The sequence below is a fragment of the Melospiza melodia genome, chromosome 7 (assembly GCF_035770615.1).
Source record: "Melospiza melodia melodia isolate bMelMel2 chromosome 7, bMelMel2.pri, whole genome shotgun sequence".
Lineage (NCBI taxonomy): Eukaryota > Metazoa > Chordata > Aves > Passeriformes > Passerellidae > Melospiza > Melospiza melodia.
The window spans coordinates 4,918,048-4,944,885 of record NC_086200.1 but is presented as its reverse complement, the minus strand read 5'-3'; the positions used below and the strand labels follow the sequence as shown (position 1 = coordinate 4,944,885).

Here is a 26,838-nt window from a genome sequence, read left to right as displayed (position 1 = left end):
AGACAACGACCTGCTGGCCTGCGGAGGAAGATACGGTGTGTACTGAAGGGCCCCTGGGGGAGGGAAAGGAGAGCAAGGGAGTAAACCACCCAGAGACATCTGGGTTCAGCTGATAGAGCAGCTGTATTAGAGACAAGGTTCATCATTCTGATGGAGCAGACCGCAAGCGGTTCTGGGGGTGAGCCGGGTGAACCTGTGTATGTGTGTATTGGGGATTCATTGTTCTGATAGAGCAGAACTGCTGAGCCCATGTGTGTTTTGTTTGTGTGTGTGTGTGTGTGTGTGTGTGTGTGATGTCCGGACACTGTGTTGCTGTATGGTTAATGTGTGCATTGTGTGGTCAGTGCACTGTGTTTTTAATTGTGCAAGTGATAAGTGTATGGTGTATAAAAGAGAGTAAATCTACAGATCTACAGTGCCCTACATTGCGGGGGGGGGTCAGTACTACACGTGTTTGAAGCAGCCGAGTGACGCCTGAGGCACCGGCTGCAGCAGGCTGCGGGGTCAGGGACAGAAGTGCCCCGCAGAGAAGCGAGTGGAAGAATGTCAGTGATGGTATTTATCGTGTTTAAATGTAGTGATTTGTGTAGATCTGGTACATTTTAACCATGAGTATGAGTATGAGCTCAGAGAGTTCCTTTGCCTCGGATGTTTGATTTTGATTGTGTCCAAGAAAATTGGTGTGAGTAAATGCTGAATTATGGTATGCTGTGTTGTGTTGAGAAAAGCAAGCACTTTGAGAGATATGCCCTTTCCCAGTGGTTTTGTGTGGTGATTTTCTTCTGCTGCATTGTGGTAATTTGATTCTCAGATTGTATAGTAGTGTTTGTGGAGATTTTAAGATTTTGTTGCAACAAGAGTGGCATTTTACATAGGAGAACTATAGTACGGTGATTTATGTTTAATTACGATAGAGTTAAAGGAATTCCAAGAATTCCCCCCCTCACAGCAATTCAAGCCTTGGCTCTAGAGAATTTGAGATAAAGGGGGGGGGTGCGGGTGCGAGTGTTTGTGTCTGAGGGCATATCAGAGTTTCGGCTGTGACTAGCACAGCCTTTTTGCAAAGCAGTAAAACAAGTAAAAGTAGACACAGGGCTTAATTAGATTGTGCAAGAAGAGAACTAGAAAAGACTGATATTTTGTTTGATCAGAATATAGTGTCTATATCACGTTTTTGATTAGCATGCTGTGTGAGGTGACAGTGGCTGTCCCCTGGGCACAGGGACAGCTCTGGCTGCCCCGTCTCCCCAGGGAACACGGGAATGGCCTGTGGGCAAAAGCTGGATGTGCAGTTATTATTGCAGTGCGGTGTTTATGAGAAACACTGGTATTGCTGTTCTAATAAGTGTCAGGGCACATGTAAATTAGAGGTTTCTGGTCAAGCGGATTCAGAACCCTAAGGTCTTAGAACTTGTGTGTGGGAACCACATCTGATACCTGCCACCTGGAGCTGTGTGTATAGGAGGAAAGTTGAGAAACAACTGTGAAGGTCTGTAAAAAGGTTTGAGTGGAAGCAAGATAGGGCAAGGAGAAATAAATAATGAGAACTGACCAGAGCAAAGAGGTTCCTAAATTAGCCCCTTTTGGGAGGGGCTCACTGGGAGAAGGCTGCCAGTAGGAGCAGCTCAGAAAATAAAAAGATTTATAATACTTCATTGCTGTTAGTACTGTTTTAAAATAGGAGGATAAATGGGATAGAGTTTTGTATGCTGAAATGTCTTTGTGTTTTAAGAAATCACCCAGATTTCTTGAAAAGGGAAAACAAGGCAAAGAGAAAGCAAATCAAACATGTCGTTCAGCATGCAGCATAAGATAGCAACGTATGAAATCAGGCAAGGATTATCGTGCTGAAATGCAAAGCAATCACAGTTCACAAAATGAGTACATATGATTTGCTAAAGGCTCCTCCCAAGGTAAGGGAGGAAGGGTAAAGATGACCTCCCCAAAAGGGAAGAATTTTTGTTGACACAAGGGCCATATATTCAGTTTTAAATAAAACTTTAGTACCTGTGGAGAATGTTTATGTTGCAGTGTGGGGAACAACTGAACAACTGGCCAGTCTGAGAAGGTATCCTGGCATCCTTGTGCAAACCTTTAAAGTAATATGTGTACTATGTGTACCTAAAAGCTTTTGTACAATTTGCTCAATTTGCTAAACATTCTCAAATGAGAAAGGTTACTCTGGAGGCAAATGATATAAAGATGTTAGGCTTAACATTAACAGACACTGAAATTAAGAAAGACATTAGTAAGGAGATATTAGAATAAGTAAACAAGTGTTTTCAAGGGTATGGGCCTCTGCTGTACCAGGGAGAGTGAAAGATGCTTCCCCATGAGCATCAAGCTTAAGGAAAGAACACAACTAGTGAGAGCTGAGTAGTACCCTCAAAAGGAAAATAAGGAAGGAATCAGCCCAATAACTGATAGTACTGGATTAAGGGCTGTCAATAAGATAACACAGAATTTATACCCTGTGGTAGCAAATCCATATACCTTACTGACTTGTTTAACACCTGAGCTAACCTGGTTCACTGTTTTAGGCCTAAGAGATGCCTTCTTTTGCCTCCCTATCCACGAAGCCAGCCAGGAAATTTTTGCATTCAAACTCAAGCTCACATAGTCCATGTGCCTGAAGGCTTCAAGATTCCCCACTCCGATTGGAGAACAGCTTGCAAAGACCCAGAGTCCCGGGAAGCTCCACAAGAGGAAAGGAGGCTGTTGCAGTACGTGGACGATCTTCTAGTAGCCACTCAGATGAGGGAAGCAAGAGAAGCCTGGACGGTAAGCCTTTTGAATTTCCTAGGACTCCAAGGATGCAGAGTCTCAAAGAAAAAGGCACAGGTAGTGAAACAGAAGGTAATCTACCTGGGGTAAGAAGTGAGTGCTGAGCAGCAGATTTTAAGGCAGGGAAGCCATATGCCAAACCTTGAAACTCCAGACAACGAAGGAACACTAACCTTCTTAGGCATGGCAAGGTAGTGCCAGCTGTGGGTTTATAATTATGGACTGTTCTCCAGACCCCTCTATGCTCTTATCGCCAATGGAAACTGAGATCTCCAGTGGACAAGAGACGCCACACGGGCCTTTCACCAGTTAGAGAGAGTGCCCTCATGTTGGCTCCAGCTTTGAAACTTCCAGATGTAAGTAAAGCATTCTTTCTATTTTTCCACGCAAGGAATTGCCCTGGGAATATTGGCTCAAGACTTGGGTCCATACCAGAGGGTAGTTGCTTACTTCTCTAAGCAACTAGATGCAACAGCCAAAGGATGGCCAGGTTGCCTCAGAGCTGTAGCAGCAGTCATGCTGAATATTCAAGAGGCATGCAAGTTTACCCTGGGACAAAAATGACTGTGCTAGTGTCCCACACAGTGTCCGCAGTACTGGAAGTAAAGGGTGGCCACTGGCTTTCACCACAGAGGTTTCTGAAATACCAGGCCATCATGGTAGAGCAAGACGATGTAGAGATAGTGGTGACTAATACTGTCAACCCAGCTTCCTTTCTCAGTGGAATCAAGGAGAAGCAGTACACCATGATTGCCTGGAGACCATTGAAGCTACCTACTCCAGCCACCCAGACTTAAAGGACACTCCTCCAGACGATGCAGAGACCTGGTTCACTGACAGGAGAGCGACGTTGCAAAGTTCACAGTGACTACCTGCAGAGAGGTAATAGAGTCTGGACCCTTACCAAGAGGTACCTCTGCGCAGAAGGCTGAGATAATTGCCCTGACCCGTGCCCTGGAAAGGGCAAAAGGGAGGAGAATAACCATCTACACAGACTCAAGGTATGCATTTGGAGTCATATATGCACATGGAGCCATCTGGAAGGAGAGGGGACTGCTGACCTCACAGGGAAAGAAGAGACAATCCAGATGCTGGAAGCAGTTCAGCTACCTGAAAAAGCATATTAAGGCACACCAGAGAGTGAGCTTAAAAATGGAGGAAAGAAATGAGCTGGCGGATGGAGAGGCAAAGAAAGCAGCAAAGGGTGAGGTACAGATTTTCCTCAAAGGTAAGCCATCATACAATAATACTAATCAAAAGAGACGTACAACTGCAAGGGGTGGGCTACCATTGAAAGAGAGCTAGTAATCCCTTCCCATTTTCATGGTTACTAGTGAAGGAAGGGCACTAGAAAACACACTAGGGCCTAACTACTTAGAAGCCTTTTATAGAGAGTGGCTCCTTTCTCAAAATGACCAAGGCTGCGAGTGAATCAGAGTGCATTGAAATGAAGTATTGACTTTGAAGTAGTAATTTCCACAGGCTTTCTAGAACACACATCTGATTGAAACAATCGTTGTATCGTTGTCAGGAATTTATATGCCACTATCACTAAGGTGAGCCAACAGTGTGATCCTTGCCTCCAGACTAACCCCAAAATACCCCCTGGCCAAAACTCGGTCAGACTGGGAGAGGCCATGGGCCTGTACAGCAGTGGCAAATCAACTTTTCAGAACTCCCAAGGAAAGGGGGGTATCAGTATTTACTGGTATTCATAGATACATTTTCAGGGTGGCCAGAAACATTCTCCATCAGAACTGTCAAAACTCAAGAGGTGACCAGATTATTTTTACAAGAAATAATACCATGCTTCAGAGTTCCAGCCATGATATCCTCAGATAAAGAATCACATTTCATTTCCAAAATAGTGCAACAGATTAGTAGCCATCTGGGCATAGATTAGGAACTTCACACCTCATACCACCCCCAACCAAGCGGCCAGGTGGAGAGAATGAATAAGACTGGGGCAAGAAGTTAATCTACCCTAGCCCAAGCTCTTCCACTAGCACTATTGCAAATTCAAACTAAACCTTGAGCTAAAGGAATGCTGAGTCCTTTTGGAATGCCTTATAGAAGACCATATAGAATACAAAGGGAATGTCCAGAATGTCCACCTACATGGTGGCATTAAGCAAGCAGCTCAGAGTACATGTGGCTGGAACTCGGAGCAGGGAGTTAGATAGCCTGGGGATGATGTATATGTTAAGTCTCTTACAGAGACTTAAGACTTCGGAACCACAGTGGGAGAGACCACTGCAAGTACTTCTCACCACCTTCACTGCAATCAAAATCAAGGAGCAGGACGCCTGGATTCATCACTCTCGGGTGAAGAAGGCCCAGAAACCCCTTGAGGAGTGACGCCAGGAGACAATGAACTGAGACCTAAAAAATTTACTCGGGGAAAATGAGTATATTGCGGTTGGGAGTAGCTCATATTTTAGTTTGTAGAATTGTTTTGTGTGTAATCATAACTGAAGTTTTAGAACTTGAGAGTAGCTCTATTCAAAGCAATGCTGAATGGCCTTGGTCCCTGGCATTTAATCAGTATACTGGATCCATAGGAAAACCTTCTGAGAGAAAAGATTTAAACATATCTACTGTAGTCATCCACGAGAATCAGGTATATGAGGAGCAAGAATGGCAGGAACAGGAACTGTGGACACTTCAAGGAATCAGAGGAGAAGAAATCAAAGTAGGGTGCCAGGTCATCAATAGGACAGCTTATGAGAGACCAGATGTAATTAGTGTCTGAACCTCCCCTGGTGTATATGAACACCAGGAAGTCTGTGATAACCTAAGTGAATCAGACTGTTGGTGTAATTTCACCTTGATACAGCCTGTAGAAGTGACCTGCCTTTGAGCTTGAATTACTATCAGACTTTCATTTGAATTCGAAGTGGACACTGCACTTTTTACCACAGCAGGGCCTTATACACCCCATACTAGTTCAGACTCTACCCAAACTCCAAACTAGAACCTAACGTAGTAAAGAATGTGACTGAACAACAGCTATTATTCAATCCAGAATGGTCTCTCAAATGTGTGGAGTTGATAATGCAAATTAGCATCTCAAAAATCCAACCAGCCTGCTCCTCCTCCCTAAAAACTTCCTTTGAGGGCTGGACAACATGGTTACAAAAACAGGCATATCTCAGGACAAGAAAGGAAGGAGCCAGCTCTCCTGGTGCCTAAAACCAGGAACACCAAGAAATCAGTTTCCCTAGGTCATTTTCCATGCTGGTTGGCTGAACACTCAGGCAATGGCTGGTAAAGGGTGCTGAACTGCAGGTGGTAAATTAACCCAAGCAAGGAAGGTGATTTTCTTTATTTATAGCTATCCCTTTTCCTACTGAGATCTGGATCAGTGATTGTCCCAGTCTGAGGTGGCTGGATTCTGCTTAAAAGAGGTAGAGAGAGACCCCCCCCCCCCCTCAGAGCTCAGCAGCAGGCTGTAGGATTTTGAGCATCACTTTTGTGCTGAGTGTTTCAAGTAGCAGAAACCTGATCCCAGTTTCTTCTGAGGCACTGCAATGAATTTAGGCTCTTCTCTCAGACTTCCCCTTCATTATTTACTTGAGGCTTGGACCTGAAGCTAGGGGCAAGGTGGGTGAGGTTTTGTAGACCAGGAGAGACATTCCTGCTTGCCACACATCTGGGAAATCAGGTGCTCTGGAGGGGAAGGAGATTCCTTGAGGTCTCTACATTTCAGAACAAACATCTGCCTCAAGTATGACCTAAACCTCTGTCAGATACACTTGTGAAGTGTGTCTGAATTTGCAGTGTGAGCCCAGCACATCCCTCTGGCAGGGAGGGATGGTCATGGACAGAAAGCAGTTCCTGTTCCCCATAACAAACATCTAACTGGCATATTAGGGACAAGATTAGGAGTTTTAAATGGAATTGATTCAGAAATACTGGTGAATAAACTGGCCACTGCAACAGGTAGCCTAACAAAATTGAAGCAGCCTTTATAGTAATCTCTATTGGCATTAGGAACTAGCCAGTGACAGATTTCAAAAGTACTGCCAAAGTAAGGAAGTATGAAAAGGCCGGGGACCAAGACCACAAGTTGATAGCAGAAGCACTTAGTATAGTTCAAGATAATGTGTCTTTAGCTTTCAGTTGTATACAAGCACAGTTATGGATACAAGCAACAGCAGCTCTGATCAAATGGGAAAGGGGTGAAGGTAGTTTTCCAGCTGAAATTCAAGAAATTGTGTGGGATAATGCAATTGATATTGAAAGGAAGTTTCAATCCTGGTGGACTACGGTGAATTTCACCTATGATCCTGTTTCTAATGTGGCAACTGCCTTTGTGCTTACCGTATGTAATGCCACTGTTTATGTTATCCATCCCATCGTTGCTCTAGGATTAAACCATGAAAAAACAATACTCTATCCTCCAGAACATAGAGTGTGGGCACGAAAGATGAATGGAAAGTGGCAGACAGTAAACTTGGAATCCTGCATTACTAGAGAACAGATGGGATTAATTTGTGAAAGCAATACTATTAATGCTCAGGATGTGTGTTTGGACACTGAACAGAGTATTTGTCACTTTGAAATTCATCCAGTCACTGACCAGAGAACTGTGCTTGTATATACTGGAAAATGGTGTATGCTTGAGAACTGCTTGTGCTGCTGTACAAATTGATAGCAATGATGTTATTCTGTCTAGTAGAAACCATTCTAATCTCTGTATTTGTAATTTTGTTAAGATTATTGGGTGTGATTTTTCGTATTTGGTACCAGTAATATCCCACCAGCTGATTTAAGGCAATTACACAATGTATCACAGACTACCACCTACCCCTAGTGGGATGAACCTTACATTGGTAAAACCATTAATTAAGCACCAAGACCTATTGGAAGGCTTGAAAGGAATCCAAGGAAGCGGAAAGAAAACTTTAATTACTGTCCAACATGATACAAAGGAGATAACCAGAGTTCTACAAAGAATAAAACAAAATATGAATCGTCACTGGTGAGATGTGATCTTTGGGTGGTCACCAACTGCAAATGGAATCTTTAACTTGTGCCACCCCATTGTAGTTTTACTAATATTAGTTGGGATAAGATTAGGATTATCTATTATATTGTTAATTTGGAACTGGAGAATGCTACAACGAATGGCTGTACTAACCTCTGTGTCAAATGTACATGGTGAAGCACTAAAAGACACTTACTGTCATGAAGGTTTTCATTAAGTAAAAGAATTTACTTATTTCCTAGGAAAGGGGGGGAATGAGACAGAGTAAAGATCCATTCTGAATTAGGTGAAGTGTCTAAGAAAGGTGAAAAGTCTGTGAGGCCAAAGGTGAAGGAAAAACTCGCATGCCAAGACAGCAAGGAGACAGAGAAAGAAAAACAGAAAAGACCACAAGGTTGATTTGCCCCCGACTTAGAAATTCCTATGATAAAGAAGAACTGGTGCTAAATGTCACACGGAATGAATATGTATAAACTTATTGAGAAACTGTATTCATATGCATTTGGAAGGGGGATAAAAGCAGACCCGAAGTCTTCAGAGGTACACATGCCTTTTTGGGGGACTTGCGTCCGGCACCCGTCGTAATAAAAGCATTCCGGGCTTTACAACTTTTACAAAGTTGTGAGGTTTCTTCTTTTCTCTGCAAAACAACCATGGGGCCATTGTGACACTCTGGGGCCCCATGGAACCAAGGGGCCACTGTGAAACTGTGGCACCAATGAGAACATTGTGACACTGTGAAGCCCCATGGAACCAAGGAGTCCACTGTCAAATATTGGGGCCCTATGGAACCCAGGAGACTAGTGTGACAGTGCAGGGCCTGGTGTAACAAGGAGGCCATTGTGACAATGAGAGGCCTCATGGAACCAAGGACATCTTTGCAGATGACACCAAGCTGAGTGTGAGTGTTGATTCTGTGGGAGCATAGGAGGGCTCTGCACAGGGACCTGGACAGGTGGATCTAGGGGGTGAATCCAACAAGGTGAGGTTTAGGAAGACCAAGTGCCGAGTCCTGCACTTTGGCCACAACAACACCTGCAGCACTACAGGCTGGGGACAGAATGGCTGGAGAGCAGCCAGGCAGAAAGGGACCTGCAGGGACTGATGGACAGCAGGCTGGGCATGAGGCAGCAGTCTGCCCAGGTGGCCAAGAAGGCCAATGGCTCCTGGCCTGGATCAGGAATGGTGGGGCCAGCAGCAGCAGAGCTGCTGTGCCAACACTGATCTGCCCACAGCTCTGCACACAGACATTGCTGCTGCAGCTCCAGAGAAGGCAACAAAAGGCCATCTGTGCAAAACAACTTGGCTGGGAGATCCTTTAGTTCCTTTAAAGCCATAAGTCCGCGGCCCCTCATTGACACAGTCTCTGGCCACAGGGAAGTTGGAGAGAAACAAAATGAGAAATGGCAAAAACAATGACATTTCTTTGTGGACAATATGAAAAACTAATACAAAGGAAAAAAAAGAACAAACCACAACCAAAGCAACAAGAAGTATGAAAGATGTCTTTTAGTAGAAGTGATTGGCAGAAATTGGCCAGCGTTTTAATGTTCCTGAATGCATCCAGCCATCAGTCTCCACACTGCAGCCTTGAGCTCCTGGTTCCTCAGGCTGTAGATGAGGGGGTTCAGGGCTGGAGGCACCACCGAGTACAGAAATGACAGGGCCAGATCCAGGGATGGAGACAAGACTGAGGGGGGCTTCAGGTGAGCAAAGACAATAGTGCTGAGGAACATGGAGATCACAGCCAGGTGAGGGAGGCAGGTGGAAAAGGCTTTGTGCCGTCCCTGCTCAGAGGGGATCCTCAGCACAACCCTGAAGATCTGCACATAGGAGAAAACAATGAACACAAAACAACCCAAACCTAAACAGGAACTACCAACAATGAGCCCCAGTTTCCTCAGTTTAGACTGTGAGCAGGAGAGCTTGAGGATCTGTGGGATTTCACAGAAGAACTGGCCCAGGGCATTGCCATGGCACAGGGGCAGGGAAAATGTATTGGCCATGAGTAGCAGAGCATTGAGAAAGGCACTGGCCCAGGCAGCTGCTGCCATGTGGGCACAAGCTCTGCTGCCCAGGAGGGTCCCGTAGTGCAGGGGTTTGCAGATGGACAAGTAGCGGTCATAGCACATGATGGTCAGGAGGAAAAACTCTGCTGAGATGAAGAACAGAAAAAAAAAGAGCTGTGCAGCACATCCAGTGTAGGAGATGTCCCTGGTGTCCCAGAGGGAATTGTGCATGGCTTTGGGGACAGTTGTGCAGATGGAGCCCAGGTCGCTGAGGACCAGGTTGAGCAGGAAGAAGAACATGGGCGTGTGCAGGTGGTGGCCCCAGGCTACGGTGCTGATGATGAGGCCGTTGCCCAGGAGGGCAGCCATGGAGATGCCCAGCAAGAGGCAGAAGTGCAGGAGCTGCAGCTGCCGCGTGTCTGCCAATGCCAGCAGGAGGAAAAGCCTGATGGAGCTGCTGTTCGACATTTTCTGGGGCTGCACATGGGGACCTGTTCATGGAGAAAGGACAGGGATAAGTCAGGAGAGGCTGCTTGGAGCCAAACCTGGGCCATTCCCTGCAGACTGTCCCACTCGGACTCACCCACCCTTGTTCCTGCTCTGGGAAATCCTTCACCCAGGTCCCTGCCTGGGCTCCAGTTGTGCTGGCTGAGTGTGCCAGGAGCAGCCAGGCTTGTGCATGGGGGCTTTTGAGGAGCCATCTCTGCCCTGCTGCCCTGGGTTTGTGGCCATGTGGCAGAGGGATAAGGATGGATATTCAGGATTAGTCAGGGGAATCACTCCTAATGTTGACAGGCTTGGTAGCATCTGCACTCCTACTTCTATAGGACATGGATGGCAGGAGCTGGTTTTAGGAATTATTTCCCTACCCACACATCTTTCCTGGCTCTCTGAGTAAGAAATCCCCAGCATTTCTGCTGCACTCTGAGTTTGCCACTGCGAGATGAGAGACAAAGGATTCCCTGTGGCTGTGGGTGAGGGACTGTATGGGCTTGTTCCCAGCTGCTCTGGCTTTGCACCTTTGGCTACATTCGGAGCACAATCACATTCCTGGGTCTCCCTGGGATAAACCAGACCCTGCCCAGAGCATAGGGATCCCTGAATGTCTCACCCTCTCTAAAGGTCTCTGGGCAAGGTCTCAGCACCCCCTTGTGCCAAGGACACTCACGGCTCCCTTGGCAAACCCAACAGCATTTCCTCAGCTCTGGCAGCTCTGCCCTTCCCCGTGGGACATTCAGGAAAATCCCAGAGGCTCTGGCACAGATTTGCACCCTTGAGGGCAGCTCAGAGCTTGGAAGGGCACAGCAAGGAGATCCCTGGCTGTGCCCATAATGGGATCTCAGGGAGGGGGCTCAGCTCATTCCCCTTTCCCATAGACTGCTTTGCCCACAGCCCCACAGGTGCCAGGGAAGCTTGGACACCCCATTCCCATGGACAGCCCTGCCTGGCAGGAATGCCAAGGGCAGTGCCTGACTCAGCTGCTGCAAATGCCAGAGCCTCCCTGAGAGCAGCAGATAACAGTGACAATATCAGGGCAGGGCAGAACCAAGAGAAGATGTTGTGGTGCTGTGCCTGAGAGGGCAGGGCAGAGACAGCCGGGCACTCAGGACAGTGTTCCCATGCCCACCTGTGCCCAGTACCTCCCACACACCAACAGTGCCCTCATCCTGCCCCCAGCACTGCTCTCTTCAGCCCCCTCTCCTTCCCTGAGCATCTCCCTGGGCCTGGACATTCCCTCCTGAGAGGAGCCTTGTCCCTGCCAGCGCTCACAGAGCCCATCCCAGCCTGTGTGCCCTGGCCGGGGCCCTACAGAAACCTGCCTGTGTGCAGGGCCCTGGCTGGGGCAGGCTCTGTGTGCAGCTGGGCAAGGGCAGCTCAGGAGAGCCCTGCTGGGCCCTGCAGAGGTGATGCTGCTGCTGTCCAGGGCTGAGGAGTGGCTGAGAGCCTTTGGGAGGCTCCCAGCAGAGAGACTGACCAGCTTAAGTCACAGTTCTGGAGTCTGTGTAAATGTTCAAACATTCCTTTGATGATCCTCTGTGTCCCTTTCAACTCAGAATGTTCTGTGATTCTGGGATTACAATTCCTGTTCTGCTTCTCTCATCCCCCTGTTGTCTATAATCCAAAGAGAAAAAAAAAAAAAAAGCCCTTGCAGCAGTGTTAGAACAGTAAAGTAAAGTAAAAGCCAGACACTTATTGGAAGCTTCCAGGTGTCCCAGTGGGAAAGGGCACACCAACCTCCCGATTTCAACAATTTATTAAGGTTGATAAATAGGATATTTAACAGGAGCATCCAAAAGGAGATTCAGTTTCCCTAGTTACACACCCCTGGGTCAGCCCATTGGAGTAGGTCCAAAGGCTTCTTTGCCTTCATTTTTTATAATGACTGCTCATATTCTGCTCATTCTCAAAACCCAAAATGCTCCTATATGTCCAGTTCCTAGAAGACTATATAGCATTTCAGGACTATATAAAAGAATAGGACTATACAGCATTTTAGGAATATATTTAGACAGTCAGGTTATTAAGAGAAAGGTAAGGAAACATACTAGATTTAATTCAGGATTAAAGCTATATGGGAATATAATAGTGGTTTAATACAGTTAAGAGTTTAATAGAGTTAAGTAAGGATTATAGTATTGTAACTATATAATAGTAATTTAGAGAGCTATGAATATATAAAAATGTAAAAAGCACAAAAAACTTTTTGTCACCACCCCAACATTCCCATCTTTCTCTAAGTAGGAAATTGAAACACTCTCAGGAAAGCTCCTGAACTTTACAGCAATCCCTGGCTTACCTTCTTTGGGAAGTGTCCTCCGGAGCTGCGCCCAGGCTGGTCTGGAGCTGGGAGCAGCCCTGCCCCACCCAGCCCCTCTCAGCAGCAGCCCCTGCCCAGCTCAGGGTGGCTCCTTCCCCCCACAGCTTCTCTCCAGCGCTGGGAGCAGCTGCCAGGGATGGCTGAGAGCTGTCCCTGGCAGGCAGCAGAGTCCCTGCCCCAGCACAGCGCCCTGGGCTGCAGGACCCTGCTCTGCACCACAGCCCTGGGCACCCCTGGCTGCAGCCCCGGCTGCTCAGCCCTGCAGCAGAGCCTGGCAACAGGAGCTGCCTTGGGCTGTGCCTGGGCTGGGGCAGCAGGGAAAGCCAGCCCTGCCTTAGGGCCACAGCCCTGCCCTGGAGCAGCTCTGAGAGTTCTCCTGAAAGGTCCTAAAAGCTGTGGGATGTGCCAGCTCCAGGAGATCCCTGCAGGAATGGCAGCTTCTCTTCCCAAAGCCAGGGAATGACTGTTTCAAAGCTGGGATGATTTTTGCTCTAGTGAGCCCTGAGTGAGCTCTGCTCGGTGCTCCCAGCCCAGGCTGAGTTTAACCCCTCTGTGCCCCTGTGCTGTGCCCGGCATGGCTGCAGGCAGTGCCCCAGCCCTGCTGGGCTGTGCACAGGAGCTGCTCCTGGCCAGAGCTGTCTCTCTGCAGCGCTGCCCTTGCCAGGAGCTGCCTCTGTGCCAGGAGCCTCTGTGAAGGTTTTTCAAAGGACTTTGGGTTTGACTTTTGCCTTGGAGTCTCTGAGAGGTTTGTGCAATCATGGCCTCCAATTACTGCTGTACTTAGTCCCTGGAGAGGCTTTGTCAGTAACAACACTCAGTGGGGCTCATTAATGCTTCAGGGTGCTTGAGTTTTTTCAAAGTACTTGATGTTTCCCTTTTGATACAGACTCTGTGAGAGGTTTGTGCAATCATGGCCCCAATTATCTGCTTTAACAAGTCCCTTGAGAGCTTTGTACTGAAACTTAGCAGGCCTCATTAATGCTTTGAGATACTCAAGGTTTTTAAGGTACTTTATGGATTTAAGAGTACTTTTAGGTACTTTTAAGGATTTCCCTTCCCTCACTGAGTCTCTGAGAGGATTTTGTGCCATCCTGGCCTCCAATTCTCTCTTCCAAGGAGTCCGTGAGGAGCCTGTGTTGGGTATCTTCCTCCTTTCTGTTTTACAACAAAGATGGAACTGAAAGAATTTTGAAAGACTTTCTAAAAGCATTCCAACAAACATGGGACAATTAACAATACAACAACAACCACTAAGAGAATTAATAGTCCTGTTTCAGTAGACATCATCCAACCCTTTAGTCCCTTGGATTGGAAGAGTTTATTGAACCAGTCATTGTTTTCCACTTGAAGCTTCTTTAACCCTTCCTTCAGTACTTGAATGCTCTTGTGGATTGACTCGCTGTGGCTGGAGAGGTTCATGTAACACATGCCCTCAGAGTCTACACAGCCATGCCCATGTGCCGAGAGTAAAAACGCCATTGCTGTTCTGCACGGTGGCATGTTTGATGGTCTCTGTCTCTGAGAGCAGGCCACTCAGTGTGAGGGAGGTAGCACTGGTTTGCTTACTTAACAGGCACTCAAGATGGTTTAATTGTCCTAAAGCTTTAGCTGCAGGCACCCAAGGTAGTCCGAACTGGGGGTGCTACCATCCAATACCTGGATTAAAGCTTTCAAAGCCATCTCTTTGATATCATCAAATACTTCTTTGGAGATAGCTGCTGCATGATCGTCTGGTAGGCTGTGTTGTCCTTCTCCAACTAGATGGTTGATTGTCAATTCTGTCCTTGCCTCATTATTAGCATAGTCTGCAATTAATTGATTTAGTAAACACTTCCATCCCCCTTCCCACAGGGTGTATTCTGTAGGTGACAACAACATGGTCATAATATATTTTAAATCATAGGGGGTTAAGACATGTAAACATGGCCCTCATTAGACCATTAAAACAAGATAAGTCCTTCCTATGATCTTTAGCTGCCCTGCACAGATCATTTTTTTCTCCGTAAACCAATGGCTGATACCTGGGATTCTGCTCCCTTCTTTCATAAGGGGGCAAAGAGGTGTTTCAAGGTTATTTGCCAGTCTCCTTCCTTAACTGGAGGCATGGCCCAGGGTGGAGAGGATGATTGACAGTTGGGGCATTACCCACAGTTGTAGGGGTGGAGTCTGGAGATTTTTTCGGGGTGTAAGAGGAGGTCGTGGTAGTAGGAAGTGGAGGACCCAAGATGGAGGGAGGATGATTGGGATCCTGAGCCACATTCGGGCTCCTTCCATCTTGAGTCTCCAGGGCAGGATGCTCCAAGACCGTGTTGCCATTGCCATTCAGGACCATCGTGGAAGGTGTGAAAAAAGGCAGATTTGAGGGGAGATACCAAATTAGGAGTGACCAACAGATTGAGTTTTTGACACACTGCTTGCTGGTGAAGGATCTCAAGGATGGTGTGGAAGATGGGGAGCATGTGGGCTGCAATGGGCTCCCTTTTGATCAAAAGGTTGCACAATTTAAATCCCTCTGAGTCCCAAAATTCAGTAGTATGGATTTCACCAGCAGAGGCATCTGGAAAATTTTTAACAATCCATCACATGATTGATTTTAATTCATTCTTTGAAAATATTATGTCATGATCAGTGACAATTAAAGCATCCATTTATGCTCCTTTCTACTTTGGACATCTGGCTGCCCATTTTTCTCTTGTTTTGCCTGATGTGAGAGGGCCACTGGAACACCCCAAATCAATTATGGGATGTGGGGGCATATTGTAAAAACACAGTGGCAAAATAGGCAATAAATGTCTTGCATTTCCCCAAACCCACCTGCAATCCTATGCAGGTGAAACCGTTGTTGTCCCTGCTGATCCTGGGCAAGGTCCCTTGAAGAAATGATGAATCCGCCGGGCCCGGCACAATGCAAAATCCCAGGGAGCACTGGCCTATCCATCAGCTAACCCCAGCTGATGTGACTGACACAGGCAGCCCTTGATGTCATGGTCCCTGTTTGGGTGCTAAATGTCACAATGAAGGTGGCTGCAACAAACCTCTCTGGTTCCCTGACTTCAGGACGAGGGTGGCGAAAGTGTAAAGGATCAGGATCAACGGAGTTGTTTAAAAGGAACTTTAACAACAGAGTGAAAAACAATAAACATGGAGAAGTCGAGAACAGTATGAGGGGCAGGATCCAAAGACCTGAGACAAAGGAGAAGACACAACATGTACACTTGGGGGTAGAACACTCTAGAACAATAACCATATAGGGAAGCAAGCAACCAATAGGGGAATAGAACTTGGACAAGTTAGCACAGCAACACTAAAGGCTTATGGGAGAACTCTCAAGCTCACCCTAAGTTAAACAAATAATTCCCAGGGCTTGAAACTCACACCCAGTTCTTTTGGGGTAAAATCTGTCTGACTCTGAGTTACAGCCGGGCTAACTCTCAAAACGCTGCTTTGTACTGGTCCCTTGGGACCATGTGGCCCAACAGAGCTACAATGATGTCCTTGGTTCCATGAGGCTCTGCAGGGTCACAATGGTCCCTTGGATTGATGGTGCTCTGCAGTGTCACAATGGCCCCTTCATTTCACAAGGCTCCCAAATGTCACATCGGTCTCCATAGGAAGGAAGGCACAGACCCCCATGTTTCAGCAGCTGATGAACGGCAACCATCAGAGGCCAAGACAAGCCTGACCTGTCTGTCCGGGAAGGTTTGCTTGGACCAACCCTTGGATATCCAAAATTAGGAATGTGGAATCCAAAATGTCAGACATTTGTGCCTGGAGAAGGATGATTTTTTCCATACAAAGAAAAGCACAGAGCTGTTTCCAGTCCTTGGAAAACAGGTGAGTTCTGGCACTCAGGAGTTAAAGACCAGCCAGACCTGTCTCTCCTGGCAGCTTTTGTCTGGCAGCAATCCTTGGATATAGGAAATTTGGAGGTAGAATCCAAATTTTGTCCATGGCTATCTGGAAAAGATGGACAGTTCTTTTCCATACAAAGGAAAGCCCAGAGCCCCAATGTTTCAGGGGCAGATGGGAGTGGCCTTCCACATTCCAAGGCCAGCCAGACCTGTCAGATGACCAGTGGGAGACCAAGGCAGCCACACCTATTTGGTGTTCCCTTGCTTCCACAGGGCCCTGCAGTGTCACAATGGCTCCTTGCTTCCATGAGGCCTTGCAGTGCCACAATGGTTCTCTTGCTTCCATGATGCCCTCAGGTGTCATAATGGATCCTTGGTTACACAAGTCATTAGGGATCTTAATGGTCTCCATGGTTCCACAAGGCCCCACAGTGTCACAATGGTCTATTGGTTCCATGAAGCCTTGCTGTGTCCAGTGGCCTCTTGGTTCCATTGGAGCCCAGTAGTGCAACAATGATCCCCTTGGTTCCACAAGTTCCCATAGTGTCACAATGGCCCCCTTGCTTCCATGAGGCCCTGCAGGGTCACAATGGCCCTTTGGTTCCGTGGGGCCCCACAGAGTCACAATGGTCTCCATGATTCCATGGGGCCTTGCAATGCCACAGTGCTCTCCATGGATCCATGGTGCCCTGCAGGATCGCAACGGCCCTTTGGCTCCACGGGGCCCTGAAATGCAGCAATGGCCTCTTGGTTCTACAAAGCCCTGCTGCTTCATACTGGCCCCTTGTGATCATGCGGCCCAACAGACCCACAAGCGTTTCCTTGGTTCCGTGAGGCCCCACAGTGTCACAGTGGCCCTTGGATCCATGATACCCTGCAGGGTCACAATGTTCCCCTTGGTTCCACAAGGGCCTGCAGTGTCACCATGGGCCATTGGTTCCACAATGCCCTGCAGTGTTAAATGGTCTCCATAGGAAGGAAACAAGTGAGCCCCAGTGGTGCAGAGGCAGATGAGAGGCAGCTGCCAGAGGCCAAGTCTAGCCAGACTTGACTGTATGGGCAGATTTTGTCTGGGAGTAACCCTTGGATATAGAGAATTTTAGATGCAGAATCCCAGTTTTTGCCATGGGTGCCTAGACAAGAAACACCGTTCTTTCCTATAGGAATAAAAGCACAGAGCCCCAGTGCTTCACAGTCAGATGGGAAGTAGCCCTTGACATGTCAAATTTAGTGGGACCTGTCAGACAGCCCCCAGGAGGCCAAACCAGGTCGACTTGTTCCATGTTCCATTGACTTCATGGGTCCTCACACTGTCACAGTGGTCTCCTTGATTCTATGAGGTCTGGCAATGTCACAATGGCTTCTTGGTTTCATGAGCCCCAACAGAGTCACAAAGGTCCATTGGCCCCACTCAGCCCTGCTGTGAAACAATGGCTCCTTGTTTCTATTTTAAATTAATCACAATCAAACCACAGTTTGATCATTGATCCTTGCTTCCATAGGGCCCATGATTTGCACAATGGTCTCCTTGATTCCATGATTCCTAGATTTCACAGTCTCACCATAGTTTCCTTGGATCTCCATTGTCACAAATGACCCATGGTTCCATGAGGTTCTATACTGTCACCATGGCTGCTGTCAGAGGCTGGATGAGATCGATTTCCCAAGAAACCTTGGGATACTCAAATGCCGTGTAGGGCCAGGGCTGGGTCAGGCCTTGGTTTGTGGTGGATCAGAGCCCCGCCCCCCTGGCCTGGCAGAGCTGTCAATCACACATCAGGGGGTGATGTTAACCCAGCTCTGATTAGCCCAGCTGTTAATCAATCAATCAGACACCAGCAGCTGGTGCTACCCTAGATCTGATTGGACAAGCAACTGGCAGTCCCACCCCAGGGATGGGCTCATGAAGGCCCAGGGGGTTAAAGCCAGAGCACAAGGCCAGCCCAGGGTCTGGATCCTGCCTTCTCCTTGGGTTCCTCTGTTGGCGATTCTGGAACCCCAGCAATTGGTACCTATGTGTGTGTCTTTCTATGGATCTTCTTTCTGTTCTCTATTTCTTCTCCTTCTAATCCTACTTACCTGGAACATTTTTGGCTAACTATACATGTTAAGGGTTAAAGGATTTTAGGTTAAATGTGTGGGAATCCAAGGCACAGGGAATATTTCTCTGTCTGCTCTGAGGCATCCTGCCTCCCAGAGAAACACTGTCTTTCACATTTGCCCATGGAGAGGACTTCCAAGTCTTTGACTTAGATTACAATTTACCAAAGTGTGAAATAGATAATAAGAATGGTATAGTATTTCACTTGGGTGAGAAATTTAGGTTTTGTGATTTTTAGTATGGTGTAGATATGAAGCAAGATGGAGGAATTGGGGTGTAGTCCCTGTCTTCTTCATCTACTCCATTTTCTGCAGTGTTGGTGGCAGAGGGTGATTGGTCAAGGAAAGCACAGCGCACATGTTATATGGAGAGTCAAGGGATGAAGTATTGTTCGATAAGTAGAAATAACATAGGTTTTAAGAGTTAATTGGATGAGACAATTTTAAAAGAGCTTGAAACGGTACGTTTTGGGGCCATTTTGCAGTGCTTTTCCAGTGCACTGAGCCTGGTGTGGACAGCAATGCAAAACTTCATATAAGATGACAATAAACAAGAAGCTGAAGACTGAAAAAATCCCGTACATCTCTTTTTACTTGGCACAGAACTGCTGCAAGAGGGTTTCCCCCATCCAGGGCGCCCCCAGAAAGCCCAACATAAAAGAAACATCAATAAATGGTGTTATCCGAGTGGATTTTTGAAGAAACACTTGGCTGACAACGTTTGGAATAAGTTGGCTTTTTTCCAAATAATTGTTTACTGAAAGGTGTTGTCTTAATTGGCCAATCATGTGAAATGTGTGGATTAAAGGACCAGTGAGGTCCACCTGTAGCAAAGCAAGGTATAAAAGAAGAGGATTGAAAAGGCAGCCCTTTAGCTGTTTTTTAGCCCTTAGCCTTTTGATCTGAGTCTATGTCATCTCTGATTCAACAGTGACATTTGGGGATCTCTGGGGGCTATTGGGAATCCCTTCTGCACCCTGTGACCCAACAGGAGATTCTGTAATAAATTTTGCCTGAAGGTCCCACTGTGCCCATGACAGGAACCTCTGTGAGTGTCTGGGACATCCCGGCTCTTTGGCAGCCTGGGGACTCATGGGATGTCACCGTGGAGCCCCCGTGAGTGCCTGTGACAGATCGGTGCCTTTGCAGCCCAAGGTCCCCTGGGATGTCACCATGGGATGTCTGTGACTGCCTCTGACCACAGGGCTCTTTACCATCCCCAGAAAGCCCTGGGAAATCTCCATGGAGCCCCTGTCTCTGCCTGTGACATTCCAGCTCTGGAAGAGCCTGGAGACTCTTGGAAAGTCCCCAAGGAACCCCTCTGAGGGCCTGTGACAAATCTGACCCTTAGCGGGCAAGCATCACCAGGACCCTGTTGCTATGGTCAGTTTCCATGGCAACCCATGTTGCTATGGTCAATTTCCATGGCAACCATCACCAGTCCCCTGTTGCTATGGTCAGTCCCTTGGCAGCTCCATGGATACCCCATGCCAGGGATGGTTGCCATGGACACCAGCTCAGGTCTGCAGCCAGAGCCCGTTGCCATGGCAACCATTGGCAGCCCCATCCCCAGGCTCATGGGATCCCAGAACCACAGAATTGGCTGAGCGGGAATGGGCCCATCAGGATCCTCCAGTCCAACTGCTGGCCCTGCACAGGACACCCCAACAATGCCAGCCTGGGCCTGGCAGCGCTGTCCAAACGCTGCTGCAGCTCAGAGAGCCCTGGAGCTGGGACCCTTCCCTGGGGAGCCTGGGCAGGGCCCCAGCAGCCTCTGGGCATAAACCTTTTCCTGACATCCAACCTGAGCCTGCCCCAACTCAGCTGCAGCCGTTCCCTCCACTCCTGTCCCTGGGCACCAGAGGGAAGAGGTTCCCACAGCCCCAGCCAGGGACCCGCTCCCAGGGCTGTTGCCATGGCCACCAGGGCTGGGACCAGCTGGGATGCTCGGTTTCCACGGGCCGGGGTTCAGGAATGGGATTCCCCAATTTCCTGCTCCCGCTAAAACCACACTGCCCTCGCTGCCCTCCCACCTCTTGTGGAAAGAACAAAAGGCAAAGATCCCAGGCTGGGATAAGAACAATTTATTGGGAACACCAACGAGATAAGAAACATACAGAACAGAAACAATATTGATAACAGAAGGGATAAATAAAACTTTACAGGGAAAACTAAAACACAACTTATTGGGTCTCCCTGGCCACAATTTCCCCCTGCCTGGAAAGGGCACTCCTCTCCTCAGGGAAAGAGACATAGAGAGTTCCTTTCCTGCCCCTGGCAATAACCTGAGGTGGGAGTGAATGTAATGACAGGGCCATGGCCAGACCCTCATGTTCTTCAATCCCACATCATGTCAAGGGCAGGGGCAGGATGACAGGCAGGTGTCTTCCCAGCATGGATCACAGGGAAAATGGATCACAAGGGCTCTTCTCAATGTGGGTTCTCCTATGGGTGATGAAGATAGAGCAGTGCATGAAGCTGTTCCTGCAGCTGGGGCATTTGCAGGGCCTCCCTTACTGGTGGCTCTGTTGGTGTCTTGTCAAGTGAGAGCTCTGGGTGAAGCTCTTCCCACACTGGGGACACTCAAAGGGCCTCTCCCCAGTGTGGATGCACCGGTGCCTGATAAGGGTGAAGTTGTGCTTGAAGCCCTTCCCACAGTCTGGACAGCAAAATGGCCTCTCATCAGTGTGAATCCGCTCATGCAGGAGGAGATGGGAGCTGGTGTGAAACCTCTTCCCACATGTGGCGCACTGGTAGGGCCTCTCCCCAGTGTGGATGCGCTGGTGCCTGATGAGGTGGGAGCTGTGGTTGAAGCCCTTCCCACAGTCAGGACAGCAGAAGGGCCTCTCCTCCGAGTGAATCTGTGGGTGCTGGAGGAGCCTGGAGCTGGTGTGAAACCTCTTCTGACACTGGGGACACCCATAGGGCCTCTCCCCAGTGTGGATGCCTTGGTGGGTCACGAGGGTGGATCTGTAGCTGAAGCCCTTCCCACATTGCCCACACTCGTAGGCCCATTCCCCGGTGTGGATCATGTGGTGGCTGACCAGGTGCTTGCTCTGTTTGAAGCTCTTCCCACACTGCAAGCACCTGTGGGGTTCTCCCCATCACGAAGCTGCTCATGAACCACCATCTCTGAGCTCTGCCTAAAGCTCTGTCCCCCTTCCTGGCTCTGGGTGGTTCTTTCTTCATCAGAGAATCCTGGGCTGGCTTTGGAGCCCCTCCTCCTGTGGGATCTCTGTGGCATTTCCTCCATGTTGGATTCCTCTGCACTAGAGTTTCTCAAAATGGCCTCTTTCACAAGGTTCTGATGTGGAGATTTTTCCTCCCTGGTCTCCATCCTCAGCTCCTTACCTGGGGAAGGAAGGAGAAAGAGAGGATGGGATTTGCCTCCGTGCCAGAGGGAAGGCGAAGGAGATCCCCGCAGTGCATCACTGGCAGGATGGCATTGGCACCAGGGTTGTCCTGCAGCTGGGGGCCGACCTGGGCTGGAAGATGGAGCAGGAGACAGGGGGAAAGGAGCACTGACTTCCTCCTCACCTGCCTGGGTGTCCCAGGGCATCTTCCTCTTCCTCGCAGCTTTCTCCTCCATCAGGTGAAGGTTTGGGAATGGGAAATTTTATTTTGGGAGGAAAACAAGGGATGAGCACATTGAGTTTTGTACTGGTTTGACGGCAAACATGAGGGAAAGTCTATGTCAGAATTACAATTTAATAAGAAAATTAGGACCAAGACAATGATACAGAAACACTGCCTTAAACTGACAGAGTCAGGATATAACCTGACACCCTGTTGGTCAGGGTGGTGGCAGCAGTCCCATTAAATGGTGGGTGCAGTCTTGTTGGAGTGATAAACGTGATTCTGTCAAAGCAGTGATCCTGTAGAAGGGTCTGGTCTTCCTCTGAAGGTCCAGTGCTGGTTATGGAGATCTTGTCCTCTGGGAATCCAGTAGGCAAGCAGCTCCTGGTCTTTCATACCTCAGCTTATATCCAGGTAGGAATGCTTGGATCCTCCCCCTGGGCGGAGCATCCCACAATGGGATGATGGAATTTTATCAGTCCTGCAGTGACACTCAATGGCCCATTCACAGAAGATATCTCCCCTGGAGAGCGTTATCAGGGGTGAGTCATGGAAGAGATAAAGAACACTGCCCCACCTGTTTATACCAGTTGATGAAGATGGGGATTGAAAACATGCATTTAGTTACATCTTACATTGCAACCTGAAGGAGTGCAGTAATCCCTGCTCAGGGGGTGAACACCACCCCCCTTACCCAAACTGGCTCAGCTGTAAACCCCCACCGTGGGATGGCAACACACACACAGGGGACAATGTCACACTTGCCCTGCTCCAGGGGAGGTCTCTGTCCCTGTCACTCCCTTGCTCTCCCCTCCTTTTCCCTTTTTTCGATATCTCTCTCTACCTCACATTTACTGTTTAATAAAATCTACTTTGGATTTGGTCTCGTTAGTACCTTAATTGGGGCAGAGGCATCTCTCTACCAGTATTCTTAACCATATTGCAACAATATTTTGGCACAGTGAGTTCAGGCACTGTTCTTTGACCCCAAGTGCCTTTGACAACAGCATGGTTCCTTCCTCTGAGGAGATTGTGGTTCTTTCTGGAAGAACTCTTGGAAACTTGGACACAGTCCCTCCTTCATCCTGGGGAACTTATGGGAGAACTTATGAGGAAAATGGCTTTTGTGGATGGCCAGGGAAAAAGAAAATATTTTCTTGTCCTTCCTTGAAAAGTTTGTTAAAATCACTGGAGGAAAGGGAGCAAATGATACCAGCAAGACTGACAAGGTTCATTCACTCCAAGGTGAGGAACACAAGGCTGCTGAAAGTCCCAGAAGAAGCCCAGCTCAAGTAGCTAAATTTCCAAATAACTCCAGCCAGGGGTCTCCAGGAGGATTTTTTTGGTGAGTGTTCAGAGCCAGCAGAACCCGGACTCGAGCCCCAGATATCTCCAGGCTCCCTAAGAGGAGCTTTTCTGGGGCGAGAGGAGCCACGATCACCCCTCAGGAGGGTCCTGGCGGGTCCACGTGGGGATGGCCCGGTACAAACGGGGCAGGACATTGGTTTTGGGGATCCCCTTGAGAGCCGAGGCTGTGGAACGGGGGACCCCTGGGGCGGGGAGAGGGGAAGAGGCGATACTGGAGCTGGGGGACACCCGGCAGCCCGGAGATGAGGAGGGGACGGAACCCCCTGACCCTGACAGGGGCGTGTCCTGGGGTGGATTCATGATGCTCATACCTCATCAGTCAGTTTAGCCCAGAAATGAGTTCTGCACCTTGAAGGCTGGCTCTGAGAGTGAAGGGCAGGAGGAAGAAGCTGCAGTTTGTTTTCATACACTGCACTCACTCCTCCACATTCCGGCTCCTGGAGTGTTGTGATGCCTTAAGGAGCTGGAATAGAGGCCAGACGGAGTTAAGTGGAGTAAATTAGATATTTATTGTAGTGCCTTCAAAGGTCACACCCTGGGAGTACTGGAGGCACAGATGTGGCTCTGCCTGGATGGCTCTGAGATGGGAGCAAAAGAGGGCTTGGGTCACGAGATCTCACATTTTTGTAAATTTTAGTACATTTATATATAGGAGTTAACTGCCCAATTAATAGCTTCAATAGCTTCAAATTATGAAGTTTTGTCTTCCTTGCTTGCTTGCCTGTTTTCCTCTTTTCATGTTGTTTATGCTTTGGGCCTGAAGTTTGAAGAGATTGTCCTTGAGTCTCCAGCTAGAACAGGATTGTTTTGTCTTCACCACTCTGTGAAAAGATATTAGTAACACTTAATATACAGCTAAAATCTGCACACCAAGACACAATAGAAAAACTTAAAACCTAAGGTATCAATTGTCTGCTGACAGACAGACAGCAGGAAAGAGCTCTCCTTTGCTTTTAGTTAGTTTTTAGATCACTTGAGGCAGAGAAGTTCCCTGGACTGTGGTTTTTCTTTTTCTTTGGAGTTGTTTAAACCTGCTCTGCACTGAACACCCCGACCGCACCAGCAGCTTGCACCTGCGGCCCACTAGGCTGAGCCTGGGCTGTGGCATTTCCAGCACTGGAGGGACTGATAAGAGACTGATAAGAGACTGAGTGAGCTGAGCTACTGCCCACAGAATGACTTTCTGAGTTTGTCATCTCTTTTGTAGCGGCAAGAGGTTTTATTGTTTAATATTGTTCATTTTTTGTGCTGGTGAATGCTTTGCCTGTTAAATAAACAGGTTTTTTTTCCCGTTTTCTCCGAGGAAATCTTTTCCTGGTCTGGTTGGGGGAGTGGCTGCTTGAATTTGCTTTTTAGAGAAAACCCTTTTGGAGGTTTTCTCCCAAATTTGCCCAAATCCAGGACAGGGTGGTGGGAAGACAGAGGACCCCCAAGTGGCTGGAGTGGGGGGACGCTGGAGAGGGGGACCCTGAAATTCCCCCAGCATCCCTAAGCAGGACCCTGGAGAGAGGGATCCCCAGGACCCATGGTGTCCCCAGCAGCCCTGAGGAGGGGTACCACCAGAAACCCAGAGGGATGAGACTGGAAATGGGACACTCCTGGTGGCTTTTTTTTTTCTTGATTTTTGGAAGTTTTTATGGACACCAAATGACTTCTGGAGATGGATTTGGTTGGGAGGAATTCCCAATCCAAGGGATTCACACCTTGTTTTTCCCAAACCAGGATTTCCCATTCCCAAACCTTGGCTGAATGGAGGAGGAGAAGGCTACAAGGAAGAGGAAGATGCCCTGGGACACCCAGGCAGGTGAGGAGGAAGTCAGTGCCCCTTTCCCCCTCTCTCCTGCTCCATCTCCCAGCCCAACATAGCCCCCGGCTGCAGGACAACCCTGCTGCCAACGCCGTCCTGCTGGGGATGCACTGGGGGGATCTCCTTTGCCTTCCCTGTGGCATGGAGGCAAATCCATTCCTCTCCTTGTCCTTCCTACCCCAGAGAAGGAGCTGAGGATGGAGACCAGGGAGGGCAAATCCCTGCACCAGAACCTCGTGGAAGAGGCTGTTTTGAGCAGTGCCACAGTGCAGAATTCCAATGGGGAGGAAAAGTTCCAGAGATCCCACAGGAGGATGGGCTCCAAACCCAGCCCAGGGTTCTCTGGGAAGGAAAGACCCACCCTGAGCCAGGAAGGTGGACAGAACTTCAGCCAGAGCTCAGAGCTGGCGGCCCATGAGCAGCTTCAAAATGGGGAGAAGCCCTACAAGTGCTTGGAGTGTGGGAAGAGCTTCATGCAGAGCAACCACCTCATCAGCCACCAGATGATCCACACCAGGGAATGGCCCTACAGGTTTGGGGAGTGTGGGAAGGGCTTCAGCTGCAGCTCTGTCCTCATCACCCACCAACGCACCCACACTGGAGAGAGGCCCTACGAGTGTCCCCAGTGTCAGAAGAGGTTTCAAACCAGCTCCAATCTCCTCCTGCACCAGCGCATTCACACAGAGGAGAGGCCCTTCCGCTGCCCTGACTGCAGGAAGGGCTTCAAGCACAACTTTACCCTCATCAGGAACCAGCGCATCCACAACAGGGAGAGGCCCTACGAGTGTCCCCAGTGTGGGAAGAGCTTCTCAGACCGCTCGTTCTTTACCTGACACCAACAGAGTCACCAGTAAGGGCAGCCCTGTGAGTGCCCCAACTGCAGGAGGAGCTTCATGCACTGCTCCAGCTTCATCCCCCATGGGAGGACCCACAATGGTCAGAACCCTGGCGATCCACATTCCCTGTGATCCATGTTGGGAAGACACTGGGCTGGTTATTCTTTTATTTTGGCCCTAATTTTCTTTGGATTCATCTTCATCCCTTTAAACCGGAGGAAATTGGGGTAAAAATCAATAAATTCATCAAAGGCATCTAAAGCCTCACTTTTTACTTGTGTTTCAGGGGAATCTGAGATTCAGGGAAATAATTGGGAGAATTTGGGGTTTTGGGGGGTATTTGGTGTACTCGTTTCCCTTTTCTTGGCACTCAAATAGACAAGAGGGGATGTTGGGAATTTAGCTGCTAGAAACTGGAACAGTACAAAGCCGTGGTTAATTCAAAGTCCTGACCTGTGAGATAGCGTGTCCTTGGGCCTAGCTGTAGTATAATAACAAATAGTGAAAGAGACATGAGAAAAGACAGATGTAACCCCTAAGAAATGAGGAAGAGTTCATGGTATAGTTTAACCAATAGATTGCTTGGCTTGCAGAATATTCATAAGTTTATTATTTGATGTATAAGTGTTTGATGCTTTCTTCAATAAATGGGACCTGTGATGAACCACCTGGTGTCCGGGTCCCCTTCCTTCGACAATC

The 26,838-nt window shown here is 48.4% G+C and overlaps 1 protein-coding gene across 1 annotated transcript; it reads right to left on the bottom strand.

The window, feature by feature from the left end:
- Positions 1-9,318: 9,318 nt before the first annotated feature.
- Positions 9,319-10,251, bottom strand: LOC134420466 (olfactory receptor 14J1-like). The gene has a single exon (XM_063160633.1). It carries the CDS (start codon positions 10,249-10,251, stop codon positions 9,319-9,321), a length of 933 nt encoding a protein of 310 aa, XP_063016703.1.
- Positions 10,252-26,838: the final 16,587 nt, after the last annotated feature.

What these genes read in the sequence shown, in the direction of transcription:
- LOC134420466 (XM_063160633.1), bottom strand. Translation starts at nt 10,251, where the DNA reads ATGTCGAACAGCAGCTCCATCAGGCTTTTCCTCCTGCTGGCATTGGCA.